This window comes from Phoca vitulina, unplaced genomic scaffold (assembly GCF_004348235.1).
Source record: "Phoca vitulina isolate PV1807 unplaced genomic scaffold, GSC_HSeal_1.0 scaffold7, whole genome shotgun sequence".
Taxonomy (NCBI): domain Eukaryota; kingdom Metazoa; phylum Chordata; class Mammalia; order Carnivora; family Phocidae; genus Phoca; species Phoca vitulina.
In genome coordinates, this window is record NW_022589710.1 from 69,383,730 (window position 1) to 69,397,455 (window position 13,726).

Here is a 13,726-nt window from a genome sequence, read left to right on the forward strand (position 1 = left end):
CACGCCCGGCCGCACCCCGACACACCCGCTGGCCCCGCCCACGCCCGCACCTGAGGATGCAGCAGTTTGCCAGCACGTGCACCTCGGGGAAGGCCCCGGCGGCGGCGTTCTGCTGGAGGAAGTGGACAGCCTCCGCCTGGTACCTGCAGGGGAGGATGGAGATGAGCCCCTCCCACCAGCCCAGCCCCCCAGGCCGGCCCCACCCAGCCAGGCCCGGAGGGCTTGCTCCCTCCCCACTTCACTGCTGCTTCCTTCGCAGAATCACAGATGTGGGTGACAGCAACTGAGGTGTCAGCAAGGCAGCGAGGGCTGGCTTTGTGCCTTGGGCTGGCTCTGTGCCAGGCCCTGCCCCCAGATGCTTCCTAGGGACCTTTTCATTTAATGCTCTCGGTGACCATTTGTGATAGATGCTTCCAGAACAGGATAGGAGTGGTTTTTTCCTGTGGACTTGGGAACTGCAGAGAATGCTGCATTTGAGAGGCCTGCCTGCCCATCCCCCGCAGTGAAGGAAGAGGAGGGAGGGGAGGCAGTGCTCCCAGAGCCGGGCTGGCCCCCCACCCAGAGAGTCCGGGTGAGGCCTGGGGGTGCTGAGCTCTCGGGAAGGGGAGGCTGGCACCCCACGCCTGGGCTGGGTCACTGAAGCTGCCCCAGAGCAGGGAGAGGGTCAGGGACAGCACACTGCTCTCCAAAGGCAGGAAAAAAGAGGTGCCCTCACCTGTCCCAAGAACATGGATCAATCTGGCTGCCCAGCCATATTTTCTTAAACATTTAAAACCTGGCTGATTTCACCGAAAAATCCCCATGTCTGGTTTCTCTTAAGTAACCTGCTTCATGTCTGCCGGTAATGGAGCCCGTCCCAGGTGAACACAGCTACTCTGAAGGCCCCAGAGAGAGGAGCCTCGTGATGGGGTCTACACAGTGCTTCATCTGAAACAGGAGCAGCCCACAATACTGACTCCAGCCCCAGCCCGGCAGGAAAGAGGCAGGGTCCCCACCCAAACCCTGAGGCCGGGGCAGAGCTGGGTGTGTGGCTCAGGGGTCTGATGGGAAAAGCAGAGGAACCGGGGAGGCGGGTAATCTACCAGGTCCCTGGCCAGGATCGGTAACCGAGATAATATTTTAATGAAATATTTTTAAAAATCAAAATCAGTCCAAAACATCCATCATGAGCAAAACACCAAATTTTAAATAAAGACAGAATTCGACCCAGTATGTTCATGACTCCCCTCCTGGGCTTCCCCCTAATCCCAGTCCTGCTGGGAGCCACAGCCCCACGTGGTGTTTAAAGGTCAATTAATTAAAAGTAAAATAAAATTACTTAATAACTAAATAAATTAAAAGTAAATAAAATTTAACTGGTCCCTCCGTGGAACCAGCTGGATAGCCACACGAGGCCAGAGCACCATGTCAGATGATGCTGCCATGGGGCATTTCCAGAGCCAGACTGGGAGCACCCAAAGCCAATGCTGGAACCTTCCCCTGCTTCGGGAACTGGCCAAGCACCTGGTAGCCAGAGGTTGGAGGCTTGGTCAGCACTCTAACTGGGGTTCGGTGGACCCAGCCACCCATGCCTCCTTCTGTGGGCAAGGACCACCTTTTCACTTACCTTTTCAGAAACTCTGAAAATGTTTCCAGAACCATCGCTTGCACCTGGCTAGTGATAGGTAGTCCCATGGGTTGTACTGCATTCATGCTTTCTTCCAGCAGCTGTCAGTCAAAGCAAGTGGGCTCTCAGGGGGACCCAGGAGTCACAGAGCCAGTGGACCCTAGGAGAATGTGTCCCCCCCCAACTTTGTGCCTGACACAGCTGTCCTTGCAGGAAAGGCTGGTGTGCACAGGCCACCACACCCGTACCACTCTGCAGATGCACAGAGCAGACGCCTCCCGCCAGGCCCTCACTACCCCTCCCAACCCCCCCACCACCTTGCCAGCCCTCTCTCCCTTGAACCCTCCACCGTGTCCTGCCATGAGCCAGCCCACGCAACATCCTCCTCTCCATGCATGGCTAGGCTTCTCCCGTTTAGCCCGGAGGCTGCCCCAGCCCCACCTGAAGCTGCCAACTCCCCACCTGACACTGAACAGTGCTGCTTGGTGTAAAGGCATGAGGACGCTTAACATCACCTCCTTTTCTTCCTCCAACCCTGAGCAGTCAAGAGAAGCAATAGAAACCCCCAGCCCCAAATCCTCTAGAAAAAAAAGCCCCCTCCCCCCGCCACCACCACCACACACACTGGTGGCCTCTCCTCCTCCTGGGCCAAACACCCTTCACCCCAGTGGGCTGCTCGACCCTCTCCCTGAGGCGTCCCCAGACACCGGTCCCAGTGCAGGTCCTACCTGAGGTCTGAGCAGGCTCGTGAGCCGAGACATTCCAGGAAGAGGCCTCTCCCCAGAACATATGCCCCGCACCCCTGCACTGGGGCCCCACTTGCCTCTGCCCGTCGCCCTCAGACACTGACGCTTCGATGCCCGGAGCCCCACCCTCCACCGTGCCACCCATCCTTGCTGCACACGTGCCCCACCACCCATCACCCATCGCCCCCCAGACCTCCGTCCTTCCAGGCCCCCTCCCAACCAGGCCGGGCGCTCAGGAAGGGGCCAGGGACCCCAAGTGGCAGGCTGGGAAGGTTCGGACAGGTGCGTACCTGGAAGATTTCGAGAAACGTTAGGTGGGAACACTGGGCCCACTTTTTCCGATCCCAGATCAGGACTCTTTCTAGACGCTTTTCCAACTCTTCCTGCCCAGAAAACAGTAAAAGCAACTTCTATCCCCACACTCCTCTCTGCAGCACATCAGGTCCATCCCCGATTGAGGACAGGAGGGTGACACCCAGAGCCAGCCCAGGGACCGTCGACCAGCGGCCTGAAATCCTCCCCCAGGGACCCAGTTCCAAGTAAACCCCCTCTTTCACAGCCTCCAGCCCTCCGTCCGTCATGGGTGGTCTGTGAAGCACCTTCTAGATACACCGTCCTCCTCGTTCCTGGCAGGTCCTGCCCCGTGCCCCAGCCGCTCGTTCACGGCCTGGGGGGGAGGGGGGACGACAAGCAGCTACCACTACCAGGCAGCCAGAGCCCTTCCGTGGGCGAGACCTAAGAGGGGCGCCCAGAGACCCACAGCCTGGGGGTGCCAGGGAGACCCGGGGTACTGGGGACCAGCTCCTGGCCAAAACCCTAGGTGTGACCTCTCAGGCCCGACCACAGGCAATAACAAAGGCTGTCTCTGGCAGGTTCCCAGGGGAGGCTGCCCTCCTTACCCGGGCTTGCGGCACGGCCAGCGCCATGCAGTCTGGGGGGGCCTCAGGCTGGTTGTCCCCTGCTCCCACGCAGGTCTCCCTCCTAGCCCAGGCACCTCCATCCAGAGGCCTGCTTACTGGGGGCCCTGGGCAGGCCGAGGCCTCCTTATTTGGGGAAGGGGACAGCCTAGAAGCCAATTTTCTCCACCGACTCAGCACTCAGTACTTTCCCATGGCTAGCCCTGTCCCTGTCACGCCCTGCCCTCGTCCACCAAGCAGCAGGGAGCTCTGTCTGGCTGCCTGGGCCGGGAGAGGATCCTGACGCCACGTCCAGCTGATGTTAGCCCTCGCCTGGCCCGGGTGCCGGGGATGGGACGGGCACCGCTCCCGCTAAGCCTCTTGCCAGACACAGAAGGAAGCCTACATGGTCACGTTCGTTCTGGTCGCCTGTCCGAACGGACCACTGGACACCCAGCACAGCCCTTGACAGGTGGGGTGTGGAAGAGCAGGAAATGCTAAGCCCTGCCTTCAGCCCAGACTGCAACTCCGCAGTTTCAGGGGAACCATGAAGGACAGGGGGCCTCCAAACCCACGTGCTTCAAGGAGACAGAGCCCTGAGTTTGCAACCAAGGAAAAGCCTAAGCATTTATATACCAGTTACTGGAAAGTTCCAGCAAAATCGATACTGATTCTTTTTTTTTTTTTTTTTTTTTTAGATTTATTTATTTATTTGAGAGAGCGAGAATGAGAGAGAGAGAGTACATGAGAGGGGGGAGGGTTAGAGGGAGAAGCAGGCTCCCCGCTGAGCAGGGAGCCCGATGCGGGACTCGATCCAGGGACTCCAGGATCATGACCTGAGCCGAAGGCAGTCGCTTAACCAACTGAGCCACCCAGGCGCCCCTCGATACTGATTCTTTACGGCACTGAGAAACTAAGCTTTCTCGGTCTGTTAGCTAAGAAAGGCAGAGATCTTCCTTCCCTGTATCCCGAACATCTCTTCCACCGGTCCCCGTGACTCTTGACACGTCTGTACCAAGACCAGGAGCGCTGGTACAGGAAATCACGTTGGTAAAAATGATCACAGTAGGAGATTGTGATGTCCCCTTGAGTCCTCACTGTGTCTGCCGTGGATTAACCGCGTGCACCCATCTTGGGGCAGCTGGCTTTCCGCCTGAGGCTCACTGGCCCTGCCCTGTAGCCACTAGAATGGAAGAAGCCAGACCGCCCTCACTGGTCAAGGCAGCGACCTCCGGTCAGGTGCTCTCCCTACAGGCCCGCTAGACGACGGTCCTCCCACCGCAGAGCCACGGCCACTGTCACTTCCCATGTGACAGTGCTCAAGGGCCAGAATCAACGCGCCAGCACCCCCCAGCCCCACCACCCAGGGCCCAGCCTGGCCCAGCCCCTTGCCTGCTGTGCCCCAGATGCCGGACGAGGAGGCCTCTGGGTGACAGATACTCCTGGGTCCATTTACCTGGATCAGCCCCACCAGCTGCTTCTGCATTTGGGACATCCAGGTAACAAACATTACGGAGTCCAAGAGGTGGCCGACCGTGGGCTCCTGAGAGGTTGGACGTGCTTTCGCAAGTGTCTCCCTATTGGGTTGGAAGGAGCCATGAGGGGCAAAGAGCTGAGCTGGGGCTGGGGTGTGGAGGACAGCTCAGTGCTAAGGGCAGTGGACCCACGACTGGGCCTCGCCCCCTCCCCAGCCTGTGCTGCCCGCCCCCCACCCCTGTGCAAGGCCCAGTGACTGGAGAGGGCAGCCGGGCTGAGAAATGGGAGCAAGAGGCTCTGTTGGTGTAGACAAGTCTCAGTGGCCACACACACACACCCTAACACACTGACACACCCATCCACATACTACGCGGCGGACACGCTGACCCACACTAACACACGCGTGTGCGCGCGCTGTCCCCAAGGCCAGCTGTGTCCACCCTTCTCCGACCACCAGTCCCGCCCAGGTGGCCCCTCAAAGTCTCTCTGTTGATCACAGCCCTGGCCTGAGGACCCTCACCCGGAGCAGTGGCCTCACCCAGCACCCCAAGGTCCCCAGGAGGACTCACCCCGGACGCCCAAACAAGTTCGTCTTGCCCCAGGTGTACAGGACCTGACAGCTTTTCAAGTTGGTGCCGCAGGAGCGCGTGAGCTCGGAGAGGCGGCTGAGGAGCGCCTCCTGGAAGTACGTCCTGTAGACCCCCCAGAGGCAGGTCCCCAACCGGCTAGCCCGCGGGGACCCCAGGCCCTGTCTCACAGCCTTGTCTAGCTTCTCCAGGTATGGGTCCAGCTGGTCCTTGGGGCCCAGGGTGGGCACTCGGGCCTCAGCATCGTTTCTCAGCAGCTTCTCCAGCTGACCAGCCCACAGAGCAACTCCACCGTCCTGGAGGGCACCAGCCTCTCGGCTCTGGTGCCCGTCCTGTGTCCGCCCCACAGTGGTCAGCACTGCCTGGAGCTTCAGCTCCAGCTCCTGGCTGGGCCCAGTGCCCTCCAGAGCCTGCTGGACGACCTGCCACATGCTCTGGGCCACGGCCTGGTACTGGGGGCCACAGTCCTGCCCTTCCTCCGCCAACGTCGAGATGCTCTGGTAGGCCTCCAGGAACCGCCCCTCCTGGACCAACTCGAAGAAGCCTGGAAGAAAGGAACCCGAAAGGATGGCTCAGGGGGGGCTTGAAAGACCCAGAGATCCAGGGAGGGGGAGGGGTGCCTGCCCTGGACCCTTCACTGTAATTTCTGACAGGAGTAGGGTGGAGATGGGCTGAGCTGTACGGAACTCATCCATCAGAGGAACCAGCAAGAAGACCAGGCGGAGGTCTCAAGAGCCTTTGGGCACAAAGTTCCTTGTGGCCAGTCAGGATCAGAAGGCCACAGGTTTGTTACGATGTTTGCAGAAGACCAGTAGGCTTTCCACTGCGTCACCTTTGGAAGAGAAAAACGTAACACCCAGCTGTAAGCTCCCAGGGCTATGCATGGCCCATGCCTTCATCAGCTGTGGGTTTGTTAACCCAACGTGGAGACAGCAAGGCACTTTCCCCACCAGAAGCACAGAGAGGGAGGTCCAGCCGAGTTCGTAGAAAATTTCTAGCAAGGGGTTCTCAGAAGGAATGCATGTCAGGACCACCTGGAGGGCTCATTCCAGCCCAGATTGGAATGTGCATTTCTTTTTTTAGTTTTTTTTTGTTTTTTTTAAGATTTTATTTATTTATTTGACAGAGAGAGACACAGCGAGAGAGGGAACACAAGCAGGGGGAGTGGGAGAGGGAGAAGCAGGCCTCCCGCCGAGCAGGGAGCCCAATGCGGGGCTGTGATCATGACCTGAGCCACCCAGGCGCCCCTGGAATGTGCATTCCTGACGGGTTCCCGGGAGGTGCTAATGGTGCTGGTGCTGGGCCTCCTGCTATGCCCGGAGGGAGAGATGGAAAGGGAAGGATTCTGCTTTGCATCCCAGAGGAGCCTCAGCAAGACTCTCCAGCCTGTAGCTGCAGGAGGCAGGCGCCAGCGAGACTCCAAACCAAAAGAGGAATTGATGGGCAGGGTTGTCCAAAGCACTTGAGCACTTGGACACCAGTTCTTCTGGACTTCAACTTGAAAGGGCATTTTGAACTTTAACTTCTCCTGGAAATTTCAAAATAAGAGGGCAGTTATATTTCAAGTCGGGGCTCAGAGTGCCCTTCTGTTGTCAAGGGCAAATGCATGTCCTCCCCTTTCCTATTCCTCCTTTCTGACAGCTGGAATGTACATGTGATGCCAGGACCTGGGCAGCCATCCTGGGCCATGAGACAGGAACACCATATGGAGGATAGTGGAGGAGCACAATGGAGAGGTCTGGGTCTCTGAGCACTGAGGAGTCCTGAACCACCTACTCAAATCTTCCATGAGAGAAGCAAATTTTATCTTGCTTTATCTTAAGCCACTAGTTCGTTGGGTCTCTCAGTGAAAGCAGCTGAACTTACAATAATACAAAGAATTGAGGAGTAGAGTGTGGGATGGAAATTATTTTGAACCAAAATAGGACAGCCTTCCATGGCATGTAACTATTTTGAGGGTGAAGAGTCCCTATCCACTTCTCATAGACAGCTCCTTGTTGATAGTAATTAATTAGATCAGACTTCAAACTAGGAATCGTACGTGCTGGAACCTCCGTGGTTTTACCAGACGCAGGGCTGCTCGGACATCATTCCCCTTCCTTCCAGAGCTGCACCGTCCAGCAGGGCAGCCTCAAGCCACACGTGGCTACTGAGCCCTTGAAATGTCAAAACTGAGCTGTGCTGTCAGTGTAGACACACACCAGATTTCAAAGACTTAGCGGGGGAAAAAAAAGAATGTGAAATATCTTAATTCTAATATTGATGGCATGTTGAAACATGTTGAAATACTACATCAGCTACATTGGGCTAAATAAAATATTTTACTAAAATTAATTTCACCTATTTCTTTTTATATTTTAACTGTGATTCCCGAAAATGGCTCCCACTCTATTTCCCTGGGCAGCACTGTACTCCAGAGCACGCTTGCCCCTCTCCTTCCAACAAGGAGCTCCTGCTTATCCTGCACCAACCTGGCTGTTTTCTGGGTAGGGGGCCGTCATCCCCTTACCCACAAACAGAAGAGCTGCCCTTACAAAGTCCTGAGGTCTCCCGGGCTTCCTACAGACATGGCTGCGTTGGCACCATTTCTTTAGCAAAGATACTGGGGGCTGGGTTAGGCAGGCAAAGGCAGACATGGGGGGTCCACTGTTGCGTCCCCCCCACCCCGTGCAGGCCCATCGAGCTATGCAGCGCGTGGCCGCTCCCGACCACCCGACCATCTCCTGGCATATCACAGGCCAGCAGCATGTGTGGCCAGCAACATCTGGCCTGAGGAAACACGTGAAATGCACCTGAAAAGTGACCATCCTGGCAAGGCTGGCCCGGTGTCACCAGGCACAGGGCTAGTGAGGATGCAGGAGACCCTCAAAGATCCCATCACCTGTGAATCAACTGATAAGCACTTGTCCCCTCTTGGGTGACAATGCCAGATGCCAGAGATAAAAAGGCAGCTGGTGACACCTAATCCCCCCCATGACCCCACACTCCTATTGCAATTCTGCAACTTCCCACCGACCTCAGGGAAAATCTGAAGCGTTTCCTCTTCAGGAAAACATGCCCTAGGTTATAAACGTACCAGCTCCGCCCACAAACCCACTGCGGACCAGAGCCTTCAGCACCAGCCCAGCCCCAGCCCTGCTGGTCCACGCAAGGCCATTTATCGAGCCTTTCTGGGCGCGGACCCGTGCTGGCTCATGGCGTCCATCCCAGGCCCCTCTCTCTCCCTCCTACTGCCCTGGGGCCTGGGGCACAAGCAGCAGCCAGCTCTGCCGGCCTGGACTTGAACCGTGACCTCCTCCCCTGCTGCGGGTCCCTGGGCAAAGGGCTCCACCCCCAGGCCGCGGTTTCGTCGGCTTTGAAACGGCGAGGTGTGTCTCACAGGCGTGATGACTGTGGGCTGCTTCGCTCTGCTTTGGTCCTTCTCTTGCTCCCCCGCACTGCGTCAGGGCCCCCGTGGGCTCAGCAGCCCCCCAGCCCCGTGACAGCCCGCTGCGTGGTGGCTGGTGGTGGTCAGCGAGCCAGCCCCGCTCACGTGGGGTCCCCCAGGCATGGGAAGGAGGCATCTTCCCACCGTGCCAGGTCCCCTCCAGGCGCCCAGAGCGACAGCCAGGAGGCTGGCGTATGCAGTACTTATTAAACAAAAGGATGAATACGCGAGCAAAAAAAATGAAGGAACGGGACAAAGGCTCCTGCCAGATATAAACGTGAGACCCAGGGGACGCCTGGGTGGCTCAGTCGGTTAAGCATCTACCTTCCGCTCAAGTCATGATCCCAGGGTCCTGGGATCGAGCCCCGCATCGGGCTCCCTGCTAAGCAGGGAGCCCGCTTCTCCCTCTGCCTGCCCCTCCCCCTGCTCATGCTCTCTCTTGCTCACTCTCTCTCTCAAGCAAATAAATAAATAAACAAATATTTAAGAGAAATATATAAGGCGAGACCCATACCTTTGGAAGTTTCTGTCACATGAACAACGTTTTGGGGTTCTTTATTTCTGTGAAATACTCCCAGAAACTTTGCAATCTTCCTTCTCGGCTTCGGAGGATGGCCTTTGGGCTGTTGCCTCGGGTGCCCCTGAGCCTCACTGGGCAGGGTTTGTTGGTGTTCGCTACCTGCATCTTTTCCTTCCAGCCTGGGTTTCTTCTTGCCCCAGCGGCCCTTTCTTTTCACCCGGTCCATCTCTCTGCCTTTGTGCCGGACAGCAGCCTGGCCCCACAGACACCCTCTCGAGGTCTGCACGTCATGGGGTTTTATCTATGTCCGCTGAACAAAAGAAATAAATGGGAGGAAGCTGGTGACGGCCAGAGAAATTTCCTCTGCATCTAAAAATATGGGTGTTGGGACACCTGGGTGGCTCAGTCGTTAAGCGTCTGCCTTCAGCTCAGGTCATGATCCCGGGGTCCTGGGATCGAGCCCCACAGTGGGCTCCCCGCTCGGCAGAAAGCCTGCTTCTCCCTCTCCCTCTGCCTGCCCCTGCCTCTGCTTGTGCGCTCTCCCTCAAATAAATAAATAAATCTTTTTTTTAAAAATGTGGAACCCTTCTCAAATTTGTGTGTCATCGTCATGCAGGGGCCGTGCTAATCTTCTCTGTATCATTCCACTTTTAGTATAAGTGCTGCTGAACTGAGAACTCTTTTTTTATTATGGTAAAACATGCACAACACAAAAGTTACCATTCTAATCATCAGTAAGTGTGCCGTTCAGTGGTGTGGAGTAATACCCATTAACTAAGTTGTGCAATCGTCACCACCATCCGTCTCCAGAACTTTTTGGTCATTGCAAACAAAAACTGTCCCCATTAAACAGGAACCCTCATACCCCCTGCCCCAGCCCCTGGCACCCACCACCCTACTTTCTGTCTCTGTGACTCTGACCCTTCTAGGGACCTCACAGCAGTGGAATCATGTGGTATTTGTCCTTGTGTGACTGGCACCATGTCCTCGAGCTTCATCTGTGTTGTAGCGAAGTTTTCTTCCTTTTTAAGGCTGAGTAATACCCCCCCGTGTGCACAGACCTCTCCTCTGTTTAAGCACTCATGTGTCAATGGACACTTGGGCTGCTTCCACCTTTTGGCTCCTGCTCTGAACACGGGCGTGCAAATGTCTGTTCAAGTCCCTGCTTTCAGTCTCTGGCTATGGTTTCGTTTTCACTGACAAAGGCATGATCACCGCTGTGGTTCTTGAAAGCTTCTCTCTGCTTGGAAGCACTCACTGCCCAGGCCGCTGGTTGGCAGCTTGGGGGGTGCAATTCTGTGGGCCACACACCCCCTTAGCTGCAGCCTCCTCTCTCTCCCGGCTTCACAGCATGACTTCCAGAAGCACTGGACGTCTCCACACTCGAGTGGCCAAGGGCGGGCCACCAAAATGGCATGTTGATTATTTTAAATGAAAGCTACTTGGGAAGGTCCCTCAGACCCCCATCTGTCCCCTGAAAGCGGGCAGTAAGTCTCCCACGTGAAAGGCACCCTGTCGGTAGGTAAAAAGACATCCCCGTCACCAGAGATCGGAAATTCAGAGCCAAGAAGGCCGTATAAACAGCCGTGTTACTTTTTGCTAATTTCCTACTTCGGTCCAAATTCTGCTTAGAATTCCTTACGAGGCAAAGCTCCCAAACACCTCTTTTCTTTATACTGACAATTCCTCACAAATTGAGTGTTTCTTTGTCCAAAATGTATGAAAACCGCCTGTCTTGGTCACTTATTTAGGTCTCAGTTTTATCAGGCCTCTGTGCACACAGAACAAAACTTTGGGTTTTTTCCTCCTGTCGATCTGTCTCATGTCACTTTAATTATCCGTCCAGCTGGAAGCCGTGAGGGTGGAGAAGAATTTTTCCTCCCCTACAACACACCTCCCTCCAAATCCACTCCCCCACCAAGGCAGCGGGGTCCCATCTTTCTTCAAACCAGGCTCCACAGCACAATCCCGCAGGCCTTGTCATGGGGGACTCCACTCGGCATTCTAGAACAGTCCTCTATTTCTAGAACGGTGCCCAGGTTCCCAAGGGCCACTCTGGCTTATTTGCATTCCCTGCACTCATTATCTCCTGCTCACAGCAACAGCGATGCGCACTTCACTACAGGACCCAGCTCAGAGAACACACCGAGTTCTCGGGATTTGGGCACCACCATACACGCATCCTACAAACCCCCCATGTGTGTGGTGTGAAATAGGGCTTCTGTGCCGAGCTGGGTGTTTTCCACGGGTGATCTCCTTCACTCCTTGACAACCGTATGAAGCAGGCCCTAACTGACAGATGCCGCAGGCCAAGGAGATGCCCTGGGGTCGGGAGCTCGAAGGTGCTGGACCCGGGATACAGCCTGAAGAGCGGCTCCTCCTAGAAATGCTGGGCGGCGGGATGTTCCCAGGGACTTTGGGGCTATGATCCAAAGACCTTTGGGCTATGAATGTATCCAGAATCCAGAACCAGAAAGATGCTCCCAAACAGCCTGAAGGGAAGTCCGTATGGATGTGTCTCCCCAGGTCACACTCCCGGGTGTGAGCACTCACACCCGTTCAGATGAAAGGGGCCGTAGTGAGCGTGTCCAATAACATGGCTTGTGAATACTGGCATCCCGCGCACAGTTCTCGAAGAGTCCGAGATGAGCGTTGGAACAGGACTGTCTCTAATGGGCTAGGGTAGCAGGACCTTGGTGTCCTGCCTGGGTCTGGAAGCTTGGGCGTGAGGCACACCTCGATTCTGGGGTCCCCCTGCATCTGCGGCACAAACAAGCAACCTCATAGGCTGCAGAGCCTCACGAGTCCCACGTCCAGGTGACATACAAGACCTGGTGGCCTTGGTGAGGCTGTGGGGACAAGGGGGTGACCAGCGGAGCGGGGGTTGGGAACCAAGCATGAAACCACGCCCTCAGCTGGGCTTGGGGCCAACAGAGGAGCCCCCGTCCCCATCACCAGATGCCTTGCTCCTGTAAACTGATAAACTCTAGGCTTGGGAGCCTCTTGGGGACAGAAGGTGGGTCTGCCAGGCTGGAGAGAAACCGTCTCAGGGAATCCCCAAAGGTCCCATTCCATTCAGGAAGGAAAGGGTTTTACTTTCAGTTTTGCTCTTACTGTTTTTCTGGTGTTTCTCGGAAACCACTGGGAAGTTCTCGTTTATTTTGCTCAAAACACATTCTGATGGACGAGTTCACGTGAGACACAAACACCCTCCTACCTGCAGGGTCTCCAGGCCCTTATGGGACCCCTCCCCCCGCGCCCACACAGACCACCGCTATGTCTGGGCAGACTGTCCTGCCCTCCCTCCCCTGTAGTTCAAGGGCTGCCTGGCCGGTTCCACACGCCCCAACTGCACTGGAGCAACCCCCAGACTCCGGGGCAGGAGAGGCAGGCTTCCTCTCAATGCCCCCTCCCCTCCACGCTGCTGGGAGCACCCCTGAAGGGGTCCCAGGAAAGCCCCCGCCTGAGCCAGCCTGAGCCAGCTGCTTACGTGTTCCCACAGCACGAGTGAGCTCAAGACAGAGACTCTCCCCACGACTCAGGGCCTCCCCCCCAACCCTCCGGGGCCAGTTCTCTCCCTCGGCACCTAAATCCCAAAGCTTTCTAACCAGGTTCACCAGACAGATTGGATCAAAGCGCCCCCCCTTTTCTCGCCTCGAATGGGTGGGACTGGGAACCCCGCCGTCCATCCCGTGCCCCCCCCTGCACTGGGGGAGGGGGCCATGTGCCAGATCCATCAAGGTTTTAAACGGATGTACCTTCAGACCGAGCTATTCCACTATGAAAGCTTCTGACATCCCGACAGAAAGATACAGATTCACTCCACAAAGAGGACCGCGGGGTCTTCATAAAAAGCTGAAGCCACCTATAGGCTAACAGGCCGGGAAGGAAGCCGTCTAACCAACTGCCCACAGCAGCCAGAACAGCCGGGACCCCTCCTCTCCGAGACGCACAGCACAAGGGAAAGAGCCAAGTGCAGCGTGCACGGCTTCTAGACATCACCCTTGCTCCCCGCTCGGGGGCCCACCTTCCTCGGCCTCAAAGCTGGCAAGGTCACATCTCTGACCAGTCATCACCTCTCCACCTCTGACCACACCTGGGAAAAACCGTCCACCGTTAAGGACTCATGTGATGTCACTGGGACACTCTCAATCACATCTGCACCGTCCCTTTCTCCTCGTCCCCTGTTCGCATGTCCCGGGGATTAGGGTGGGAACATCTTTACACCTTAACCATGACTCTGCCAACCACAAAAGTACACCCTGCAGACTGCTCGTGGCCGTGCACATGGTCCTCCTCATTCCCTTCTCTGGGTGCACCCTGGATCTCTTGTGAGGACGGACCGGGGTCTACTCCACCAGGCCCTTCTGTTGGAAAATAAATGGAATTTTCTCTTGAGTCCATTTTAAGATAAGCTCAGTGGAATCCCAAACACATCTTGGAATAGGTATCAGTGACTGATCATACA

At 56.3% G+C, this 13,726-nt stretch overlaps 1 protein-coding gene and 1 non-coding gene across 2 annotated transcripts in view; both read right to left on the reverse strand.

Moving 5' to 3' along the window:
* The window catches only part of LOC116632785, a 10,656-nt gene extending 4,914 nt beyond the window's left edge, over positions 1–5,742 (reverse strand). Inside the window, exons 1-5 of the mRNA XM_032404705.1 lie at positions 5,294–5,742; positions 4,705–4,825; positions 2,643–2,735; positions 1,607–1,707; positions 51–143 (exon numbers count right to left, since the gene is read on the reverse strand). Of these exons, the coding sequence (XP_032260596.1) occupies positions 51–143; positions 1,607–1,707; positions 2,643–2,735; positions 4,705–4,825; positions 5,294–5,742 (857 nt within the window). The remainder of the gene's footprint in view (positions 1–50; positions 144–1,606; positions 1,708–2,642; positions 2,736–4,704; positions 4,826–5,293) is intronic.
* Positions 5,743–9,829: 4,087 nt separating this feature from the next.
* Positions 9,830–9,936, reverse strand: LOC116633473. The gene has a single exon (XR_004299736.1). It is a non-coding gene; the product is annotated as a U6 spliceosomal RNA (small nuclear RNA).
* Positions 9,937–13,726: the final 3,790 nt, after the last annotated feature.